This window comes from Typopeltis vanoorti, chromosome 6 (assembly GCF_054136105.1).
Source record: "Typopeltis vanoorti isolate ZY-2024b chromosome 6, IOZ_Tvanoo_1.0, whole genome shotgun sequence".
NCBI classification, from domain to species: Eukaryota; Metazoa; Arthropoda; class Arachnida; order Uropygi; family Thelyphonidae; genus Typopeltis; species Typopeltis vanoorti.
The window spans coordinates 68263095-68275052 of NC_143554.1; the positions used below are offsets into that span (position 1 = coordinate 68263095).

At 36.8% G+C, this 11958-nt stretch overlaps 1 protein-coding gene across 5 annotated transcripts in view; it reads left to right on the plus strand.

Annotated features, from left to right (window-relative positions):
* Window positions 1–4723, plus strand: part of LOC150105512 (histamine H2 receptor-like) — a 116079-nt gene extending 111356 nt beyond the window's left edge. For all 5 annotated transcript variants that reach the window (XM_090394853.1, XM_090394854.1, XM_090394858.1 and 2 more), the window contains one exon: window positions 3568–4723. In XM_090394853.1, coding sequence (XP_090250979.1) covers window positions 3568–4190 — 623 coding nt within the window. In that variant the 3' untranslated portion in view covers window positions 4191–4723. The remainder of the gene's footprint in view (window positions 1–3567) is intronic.
* The last annotated feature ends 7235 nt before the right edge of the window (window positions 4724–11958 follow it).

Here is an 11958-nt window from a genome sequence, read left to right on the forward strand (position 1 = left end):
ACATTGTTTTTACGACGTCTTTTATAGCTGGAAGTAGTAAATTTTCCCCGATAGAATGAGGTTTCCCTGTTTTCGCTGTGTGCAAACTTAAGAGATATGATGCTTCCAGTGCCTTGCTATTAATAGAATCCATGGCCGAAACTCTATCTTTCCCATGATTTAATGTGCTTTGCTAAAAAATTCAATTGGCTTATTTTTCACATCACAATGTTTAGTTTCTAAATATTGGAGTTTTGCAGGTTTCATGCACTCATTCGACAACACTTCATAACACAAAAACACATTGAGATTGCTCTTCACTTTCATCTCCACACCAATGAACTGTTATATTTCCTACTATATATATTTTTTTTTGAACTGTTTGTTTCTTCTACTTTAATAGTATCATATTTACTCGCCTTTACAACATGTGCATCACAATCAGGGTTAGCATCATCTTTTTCATTTGCTTTTCTTTTCAAAGTCCTAGTTCTAAGCCACTTTTCCATTATTAAAAAGCATTTCTGAAAAATATATAAATACTGGGGTTAACTCACAACACACTTTGTCCAAGTATCAGTTAGCACTTCTGAAGATATACTGAGCCTTGGTTGAAGGAGGAAAACCTTCAATAATAAAAATCAATAAACAACAAGCAAAGCAATAAAACCATATCGTTGTTCACCTCACCCCTCTTTTATTACTCGTCATTCTGCCGCTACAATAATTTGTAGCGACAAAATGTTCATGGAATGAACATTCTGCTGCTATTTGTTGGTTTTTTTTTAAGTAGCAATTTTAATTTGTTTTGTTTGGATAATTAAAAATATATATATTTAATTTAAGTTTGCCTGCTGGCCACCTGTCCCAGCGTTGCAGACCACAGGTTGAGAAACACTGATGTACAGTATTCAGGGCATGATCAGAAAGGCCGGATTTACTATAGTTATTAAATTTAATGTGCCGCTTATGTTCCTTTTTTTCGGATAGGAATTGTATGTCCTGTTTCACCTATATAGGGCAAATTACAGGTGCAATGACTATGGTATACTCCAGGGTAGGCCAATGGAGGAAGTGGATCCTTGGATGAGTTGAATTAAGTTCTTTAATTTTGCCGGAAGTTTAAAGGTGGCATTAGGGTTGTATTTCTGTAGGTCTCTTCTTCACTTCTTAACTTCACCTATACAGGGCAAAATAAACAGAATAATTTGCCCTGTATAGGTGAAACAGAATGCACAGTTCTTATCCAAACAAAAAAGGAACATAAGTGTTCCTTATTACACATTAACACATTAAAGTTAATAACTATGGTAAATCTGGCCGTTCTGATCATGCCCCGAATACTCTATATAGAATTGACTGTAAACATTGTATGGACATAAATTTAAGGAGGCTTGTGAAATTCTTATCAACCACCCTAATTTTAACAATAACGATGGTCTAAAAAATCCCAAGAACATGGAAGGCACATGTTCTACCCACATAACCTCTTCGTCTAAGAGTTAATTATAAATTGGACTGTAAATAATCCAGGATCTTAACTTAACCCAATAGAATGCAGCCAGTAGTATACTCAGATGATGACCTTAATATGAAGGTCAAAACGTTGGGAAATTAAAGTAATTATTTCTAACACGGTTGTAGTTTTCATAATTTGATTCTGAAATAAATGGTGATCACCATGTAACACTAAAGGAAAGGTTAATGAGCATTTCAATTATAGCAACATAAATGGGAAGAAAAGGAAAGAAGGAAGAATAAGGTGATGAAAATAAAGGTAATGAACTTCTGGAGTTCCTGAATGAGTGTGTGTGTGTGAGAGAGAGAGAATATTATCTTAAGCAAGGACTGCAGACTCGATAACATGTCAGAGAATGTCGGTATGAAGGACGCAATAGTATTTCCTCCATGAGGGAGGAGTGATCTCATCGTCCTCAGTTACTAGGTTTGACAGAAAGGGAGAGATCAGAATATGGTATACTCCAGGGAATTATAAGGCAGAGATAAGAGCAGGGCTGGTCTGATAGGTAGGTCTTCAAGGAAATTACCTTTGGTGTCATTTTTGAAAGATATCAAAATCCAAAATAAAATAATTTAAATTTTTAATTGTATATACCACTGTTATTATGAATGCTATCTTTGTAGAGATGTGAGGAGGAATGCAATTTGTGAATGCATGGGATGAATCTGAGAGAGAGAGAGAGAGAGAGAGAGATGGAATTGTATAAGAATGTGGATTTGGTAAGTCACCTAGAGAGGCTGTTTCTGGAAAGGAGAGCAATGAGAGAGTGAAAAGTGAATGAGAGATCTAAGACAAAATATGAAAGAGCAGAAGAGTGGGATGAATGAGGCTTAGGTGTGGTTGTGAATGGGTGGAAAGACATTGACAGACTAATCACTTGGTTTTCAAGGAGATCAAGAGACTAGAAAGAGTCCAGAGAAGAATAATTAAGATAGTGCCAATTTTCTGGAACAGTACTGTTGGATTTTGCCAAGACATTTGAGAGGATTTCATGTGGAAGGTTGTTATACAAACTGAGAAGAGATGGGTATGCAGAATATAGGCTTAGTGACAGCTCTCAGCAAGTGCCACAGGATACCTGGGCAACTGTTATTTAACTTGTATATCAATGATACTGGGATATGCGCGAATATTGATATACAATTATTTGCCAATGATGCAAAGTTAGAAAGGGCGATAAGGGACATTTTGAATACAAAATCCATGCAGGTATATATCTGAACAAACCATAGACTAAAAGACAATATCAGCTCAATGTTGATAAGTGCAGGGTTATGCCTTTTTAAATTAAGAATGCTGCAGATAGAGAATTTTATTAATTAATGGAAATTTGCTGCAAGTGGTCAATGAAAATGAAGACCTAGAGGTTATGGAGGACAAAGATTTAAAATTTAGGGGTTATGCTAATAAAGTGGTCATCATCAGATAACTGCAATGTTGAAGAGGAACACTAACCTGTAGGAATAAGAAAATTAATTCCTACAAGAAATAAGAATAACAGTTCATAGTAGGTAGGGAGAGAACTTGGGGTCATTTCATACATTGGTGTGGTTAAGGAGCATGTGAGATCCAAGTTCTTTTCTAAGTATGTGGCAAGAATGGGTTATTAGTGGATGTTGTGAGTGCAACTTTTATGATTTTTTTTCAAAGAGAGAGATCATAGATATTTAGGCACTATGTATGATTAGGGGAAACAGGCCTCCCCTTGAGTCTTTGACAATTCCTGGAGGAATGTGTATAATAATAATATTTAGAAATTTAAAAGTCGGATAAGTCTGATTATTTGAACTGCATAACAGCACGTTTTCATCTTTCATTATATGTCATTTTAAATTATCAATAAAAATTATTAATTTTTATTAATAATTTATAGTATTAATAAATACTATAAATAGTATTGTTGGAATAGCCAACTTACACACTATAAAAATGCCAAATAATTTATTTCTTCAAAAAGATGCATTTTGAATAACATAAGTGAAAAATAATGTGGGCTATAGTACTATTATAGATGTAATTTTTAAGCACTCCAAAAAACTAATTATTTTTTATTTATTTATTAACAGGTGGTCAAAATTCCCATGGAACACCACACAACAACCCGGCACAAGGCCGCAGAAAGCATCGTTTTTTGTCTCAGACTAGCTGGATGAGTCTACCAATTATCCAACTTAGTATAAAACGGGGACAGCAAAACAATTCAGGCAGTACTGAGTCACAAGATAGTGGCTCTAGACAACAGCGCAAAATTTCAAGAGAGAACAATGTTGTATATGATCATGTTTCTACATCTGAGCCAGGTCCATGCCCTTCTGTAGTTACATCTGAACAAACAGATATTACAATTCTCAGTTGTAAGCAAAGAGAGGAATGTCGCATTATAGATAAGATAAAACAAAAACTAAAACTAAAGAAAGAAAATTCCATTCCGGAAGAGAAAGATACAGGAAAAGAAAACTCAAACCATAATAATGTGCAAGAAGATGAAAAAGGTTTGAATGACAAGGAAATCCACTCTCCTCTAAATAATGAAAATAATTCTGCACATTCAAGTCCCAAAGGTGAGAGTCTTTCCACATATAGCAGTGAAGAACATTTAAATGATGCAATTCCAAAATATCAAATCTCCATGGACATTATTGAAGAGGAAGAGATAGAGGATTTGCAGTGCACAGGACAATCAAGATAGCAAAATAAATTAATCAATTACACATATAAAATAAAAAAAAGACTTGTAAATATGTTCTGTTCTACAAAAAAAGTGATACTACTATAAATACAAGAGCAAATGCATAATTGTATCTGATAATGTAAAATCCTGGCCTCACAAAACTTTAAGATGTTGATACCTTCTAAAATTTTGATCAATATATAAGGTTTTACTTGCTGTGACTAGTATGAACCTGCAGAAATGTATTTCAAATGATATGATCAATGATCAAAGTTGCAGTGTGAAGTCCTACAACTGTTAATGTGAGCAGGGGCAAGCTTAATCCTTAAATTAGCACATGAAATTCTGGGTGCTTCAGTGTGGGGAGAAGGGAAGCTGTCAATTTTTTTGTAAGAAAAGACTGGAAATGCTCTCCTTTGACATGATACTATGAACTTCATGCTTTGTACCCTGCCAACTTATGTGATGTTATGTTTGGTATTTTTTGCAATTATAATTTATGGCATGTTGTCTATGTTTTTGTTGTTGGCTGAGTTTTTTTTTTTTTTTTTTTTAATATTATACCAATGTAATATATGTTCTGAAATATAAAAGTATTTTTCATCTTAAATTTCATTAGATAATCCAAATATCAGTCCTATATTTCTTTCAAAAAGGATAAAAGTCCTGATTTTTATGAATTAATATTTTCTTTTCTAACATTTTTGGGTGTTTAAAATATTGCTATTGTGTCCCAACCTTCTGAGTTATACGATACATGATGTAAGCATATTCTCTAGTATGGTTTGGAGAACTGTTCAATTTGTTGTGAAAACATGCAGCAGCAGCCCCAACAATCTGTTGGGGATGCTGCTACTGCGTGCTTGCTGTCTACTTAGTTCTGAAGAGGCAGTCCTTTGAAGTTCAGTAGCAGATGCCTGTTTCATGTTAAAACTTGTCTGTGGGGATAAACTGCATCTGTTCGAGATCTAAATCTGAGATTTTTATTCTGCAGTAGTCTAAAATGGTGATGCATGAAGAACTGGCAGTCTTTAGATGGTGCAGAATATGTAGATACAACTGAAGCTAATTACCTTCAACACTTTTTAATGTAGGATAAATTGTATAGATAAGGTGAGAAACAGATAACACATATCCAATATGATCTTTTACGGAATTTTCTCTAATTCTCATTAACATCTAATTTTTCATGTCTAGCACAATACATTTAAAGTAGAGGTATTCCTTCCATTAAAGTCACCGAATGGCTATTGTATAAATAGCATTGAGTAATGATACAGAATTTCACTAAACACGATATGAAATAAGTACTTCATACTTCACTGGATTTTTGCTTTTCTTTCATGTGAAAACAGAAATGTTGAGGAGGAGGAATGGTCGGGTTGCTATCCCAATACCTGGCAAAACACTTTATTATTGATAATCATAAATATTTACAATATAATTTCATTTTATTTTCAAAAAATTAAGTAAAAGTGATAAATTCAATCATTTTTTGATATTCTAGCTAAATAAACTCTTCATTACTAAGATTGGCAAAGAGAAAAATATTTATCCTAGACTTGAGTGATCACTGATTCATACAATGAAAAACTAATACTGTGTTTAATTAAGAGATGACGTGTTTAGCCACTGGGCATTTATGTCTGGTATATATTCTACGAGGAAATTGTCTGCTGAATAGTTATTTTATTGATTTTAAATCTCTCTTTAAACTGTCATTTCTTCCATCAAACTCGCTTCACACAGCCACAAATTCCACACCATTCCTCCTGCTCAACTCACCTCTGTCATACCATTGCAGTAGCCTTACCATTTTTACTCTTGATTTTCTCATTTACAACTCTTTCATATCTTCTCACATGCTACACTTGTCACCTGCTAGATTATTTGCACATGCCAAAATAATTATCTCTTACTTTCCTTTCTCCATTCTAATGCTATTTGAACTTTTTGAACATGAAGAACGTCCAAAAAGTGTAACAACAGCAGAAATTATTGATCAAGTGCACGATATGGTATTGGATGACTGGCGAGTCAAAGTGCGTGAAATTACTGAGATCTGCTGTGAGCCATGCTTGCTCATGGCAGATCAAATGTGCACTCGCATGAAAATCTCCGAACAGTGCTTGGAGCATTTTAACAAGAATAAAACTGATTTTGTGTGTCGATTTATTACTAGGGATGAGACTTGGATTCGCCATTACACACCAGAATCCAAACAGCAGTCAAAACAGTGGGCAAAAGCCGGTTGTTTAGTGCCAAAGAAGACAAAGTCGGTTCCATCAGCAGAAAAGGTCATGGCATCGGTGTTTTGGGATGCTAAAAGGCATTTTGTTTATTAATTATCTTCAAAAGGGTAAAACAATAACTGGGAATATTATTCTGATCTTTTAACCAGACTAGATGAAAAAATTCGTGAGAAAACATCTGGTTTGCAGAAGAAAAAACAGTCTTTCATCAGGACAATGTACCTGCCCACAAAGATATTTTGGCAATGGGAAAATGAAGGGATTTGTACTATGAAATGTTGAAACATCCACTGTATTCCCCAGATTTGGCTCCCTCTGACTTCTATCTCTTCCCAAAAACTAAAACTCTTCCTCGCTGGTCAGCATTTTTCTTCGAATCAAGAGGTGATTGCAGCTGTAGAGGGGTATTTTTCAGATCTTACTGAGACCACAGGGACAGGATAATGGCACTGGAGCATCGCTGGAATAAATGTATTAGTCTTAAGGGAGATTATGTTGAAAAATAAAAATAATAATTATTATTATTGTTGTTCCGGGAAACTCCAAGGAGTCGACAGACTCATCGAGGGAGGCCCTAACATCATGTCAAGAACAACTATTCAACATTCACACAGTATCTATCATACCTTGCCTTGAACTCATTCACGGTCATAGCACCCACAACAGACTCTGGAAGCTTATTCCACTCATTTACCACTCTCCAAGTAAAGAACCTAGCTCTAACACCCTCGTCAACCACGCTCTTGCCCAGCTTCCATGCATGGCCCCTAGTCCTCCCACCACCAGTCATATTTTCAAATATATCTTCTGGATCAATCTTATAAAAACCCTTCAGTAATTTGAATGTCTCAATCATATCACCCCTCCTTCGCCTATCGTCCAATTTCTGCAACCCACAAATCTTCAACCTATTCTCATAAGGTTCATTCCACAGACCTGCTATCATCTTGGTCACTCATCTCTGGACCCTCTCCACTTCCTCCCCATCACGAAGAAACCCTGGTGCCCATAGCTGGGCACAGAAGTCCAGATGGGGTCTTATCAAGGCTCGATACAGAGGAACAACAACTTGTTCGTCTCTGCATGTTAAAGTATTTTTCAGAAGCCAAGTGATTTGGTGAGCTGTTTTAGTTACTTTTGCAATGTGCCCCCTAAACTTCAACTCCCTATCCACCAACACTCCCAAATCCCTGGCCTCATCAATCTCCTGGAGTATGATTCCACCAATGCGATATACTGCTGCTATTCTTTTCACCCCAAAGTGCATAACCTTACACTTTGCCACATTAAATTCACATCCATTTTTCCTAGCCCAGTGCTCCAAACTATCCAAATCATCCTGTAAAATTTTGACATCTTGTGCACTCACAATTGCTCTACCCAACTTTGCATCATCAGCAAACAAGTGAACACTTCCTCTCAGATCCTTTCCAATATCATTGATGAACAAATTGAAAAGCAGTGGTCCAAGAACAGAGCCCTGTGGCACTCCACTAGTCACAAGACGTCTTTTAGACTCCACTCCTGAATAAACCACTCTTTGATATCTCTCCTTCAACCACCCTCTTATCCATCTCACCAACCCCTATATCTATACCCATCTGCTCCAGTTTACTGATTAGGGTTCCATGTGGTATCCTATCAAAGGCCTTGGCAAGGTCCAGTGTTATCACTGTAAACCCATTACCCCTATCCAGTTCAGCCGTCACTGTGTTATAAAACGTGAGCAAGTTACTGAGGCATGATCTACCCTTCACAAAACCATGTTGTCCCCCATACAATATCCCATTTTCATCTATCCAATCCTGTATTCTTTTCTTGACTAATTTCTCTAAGACCTTGACCATGATTCCTGATATGCTAATCGGTCGGTAATTTACAACAGCAGTCTTGGAACCACCTTTATGCAGTGGAACTATTTTCCCCTCTTTCCACCCGCTCGGGACTAACCCAGACCCGAGACTCAAATTAAACAAAATGGTCAAGGGTACTGACAATTCTCTAGCTGCTTCTTGTACAACACGAGCTGGTATACCATCCAATCCCACAGATGTATTGACATTGAGGTTATGCAATAGACTACTCACCTCCACTTCATTAACCACAATTCCCGTATAATCTACTGGTTTATTCGTTTCTGCAATGTCACCACCTGGATGATATACTTTTGCAAAGTGCTCATTCAGTAACTCAACTATCTCAACTGATTCAGTTACCTCCCTACCATCAGCATTCTTTAAAATCAATCTGCCATGTACATTTTTCCTTTTACTTGCTACATATCTAAAAAACTGTTTAGGATTCTCTTTAGCCTGCATGGCCAATGTTCTTTCGTAATCCTTTTTTGCTTTTCTTACCACACTCGTCACCCTTCTGGCCTGCGCTTTATACCGTTCATGTGCCTGCCGGTCACCCTTCTCCTTAAATTCCCTCCATAGTTGTTTCTTTTTTTGCAACTCAAGCTTAATGGTGTTATTCATCCATTTAACCCCTACTTGATTTATTATTCGGACTCTAGGTATACAGTCAGCCATTGCTTCATGCAAGCACTTCTTAACTACCTCCCATGCACTATCAACTTCTAATCCTTGCAGTTGTACATGCCATGGCACTGAACCAATCAAACTCCTAAGCATGTCATACTTTCCAGCCCGATAATTCCACATGTACCCTGTCTTAATTGAAAATTCTACACCTTTAGCCACCTCCCAAGTTAAGACCCTATGATCACTCTCACCGATTGGTGGCAATGTGGTCATATTTGTTACAGCCAAATCCTCAGATGTAATTACTAGGTCAAGCACTCTCTGACCCCTAGTATTTTCCATTACATGCTGTCGCAGATAGTTATCCCTTAATAACCGCATAAAATCCAGTTCCTTCCTCCCGTGTGTCCTCTCCTCACTCCAATCAATGCGACCATAGTTGAAATCTCCCATAATAATCACCCTCCTTCCACCCATTTCTTCTACAGGGTGTTCGGGATAAATTTGACATATTTATAATTAATTATATTTTTCCGTAAGTTACATGTATTAACACACACTTCTCTTCATTTAAAAGTTTGGACCCTTCTTCATTCATATACAAGATGTCAGAAAGGATGGATAGCTGGAATCCACCTGAATCATGGAAGAGAATAACTTGTATCATGATGATTCGTGCCCGACATCAAAATAAGGATATTACGACTGCTGCCCAATGCTCCCTGAATACAGTAAAAACAATCAGGCATGAACTAGAGACTTGCAATGGTGACTACGAGGATGTAGCAAGAAGAAAGATCCCTAGCAGACGATCTGATTGCGTTCGTACAGCAGAATTCCTCGCAAATCTGCAGGAACAGGTGTTGAAGAACCCTGGCATTGGAATTCGGGCTTTGTTCGTGGAGTTGCTAACTGTAGTCAAGCCCTGGATAACAAGGGTAGCCAATGGTAGGCCGTATGTATGGCAGCAGGATTCGGCCCCTTGCCACACCTCTGGGAAAAGTCAAAAATGGTTGTCTGAAAATTTCTACGACTTCACCAGTCCAAATGTTTGGCCTCCAAACTCCCCAGACCTTAACCCCATGGATTATTTTGTATGGGGCGCAGTTGAAAAAGACACCAATCGCACTTCCAGTAATACAAAAGCCCAGTTAATGGATAAAATTAAAACAGTTTTTGCGGCCCTTCCCAGGGAGACTGTAGCATCAGCTTGTTCGAGGTTCCGAAGCAGAATTGAAGCTGTGATCGATGCTAATGGTGGTTATTTTGAGTAAATCTTGTTGATAGTATTGTAATTAACTCTGCCTGTAATGTTTTTTTGTCAATTCATTAAATTTAATAGATACAAAGAAGATTTTCTTTTTCCTTACAAAACTGTCAAATTTATCCCGAACACCCTGTATTTGCTTGTGCATACTGTCACCACCATCTTTTCCATCACCTGGTCTATAGCAGCACCCAATTGTATATTTAGTTCTGCTAGCCACAATCTCACACCAAATGGCCTCAAATGTGCTCTTTTCTCTATCCTGCAATTCAACTTCTATTCTCCTTGGCTGGAGCTCATCAGCTATCATCAACAATACTCCTCCCTCCATTTTATTCTCTCTGTCATTCCTGAACACACTATACCCATCACATTCAATCCCACTAGTTATATCATCTACAGTCAGCCATGTTTCACTAATACCTATAACCTGTGGTCTGGAAGTGCCAACCATGGCCAAAAACTCTTCCTTCTTGTTCCTAATACTCCTAGTATTAGTGTACATGAATTTAAGACCCCCATTAGCCCCAACCCTACCTTGATGTCTTATATTAACTATCCCACTATTCGTTTTTTCATTGTTAGGCTGAGAACTTTTCAGACCACCTTTGTATAACAGGTATACTTTTATGAATCTTCTTTTCACTGTATACAACAGTACTCTTATTTGTCAGATTATCAAAATCAGGTCTTTCTCACCAAAGAGCATCACTGCTATGAATGGCTTTGAGAGGATCTCCTTGCATATACATTTAAATTTCACATAAGATCACTGCAAAATAAAATCGTGATTTGTGTGAGTGTGTACATCCAAAGCTTTTAATCTTTTTTCTGATAGTATGCAAGCACTTTTAATTTTTCACACAAAAATGGAGATGAACCATTACAGAGACCTTCAGGTGAATTTGAATTAACTGCTGCATATAGAGAGTGCAGGGGTTTTACTCCCAGTAATTTAGGTTTTTTCTGCCACAAAGAGGCCTTGTCAATACATGCACATAATAATGTATGGTATCTGTCACTGTCTCTCAAGCCAGCAAGTGAGTGGAATTAGTGTGCGCTAAAAGTTAAACTTACATTTTTAATCCCAACAAGGAACTAAAAAAAAAAAAAAGTAAGTTGGACACTGATTATCATTCTTCTTCAGGATAAATGGTAATAAAACAGATATCTCAAAATAATTAAATTCAATATTTCATATTCCTCATAAAACAATTATCAAGAAGCACAGGCAACAAATCAGAATTGTGTAGGGAAAGCACTTAGTGATGAAAATCAAAGAACACAATTACAAAAATATGAGTGGAACCCTATGACAATGTGAAGACAAACTTGCCCATTGGGGCTGTAGGTTCTGTGGAGTCACAAAGCTGTAACTGATGAGTAAAATAAATGGCTAAAAGGTAATTAACTGGGATTCTGAGAGGATTAGCTTCTAAATCTTTGGAAGAGACAACAATGATTATTGAGGTTTGGTGTGTACCTTAAGGCTGCAGCACATGTTCTAGAAATAGTTTTTAGACGTATACTGTATATTTGCTTCTGCAGCAAAGCAACGTGTAAACATAAAGAAAAGTCACAAGAAGACTTTGGTAACAATACAGAAGATAATCTCAGAATGGTGACAAAAAAGCTTAAAAACAGAGAACAGAGAACAAAGTACCATTAAAGTTTCCTTTAGCAATCTTTCAAACTGTGATTATTACAGATGGCTGGAATAATCAGTTTGAAAAATTGCTAAATGAAATACCAAGTTACAAAATGGTATTAGAGAATCCTCA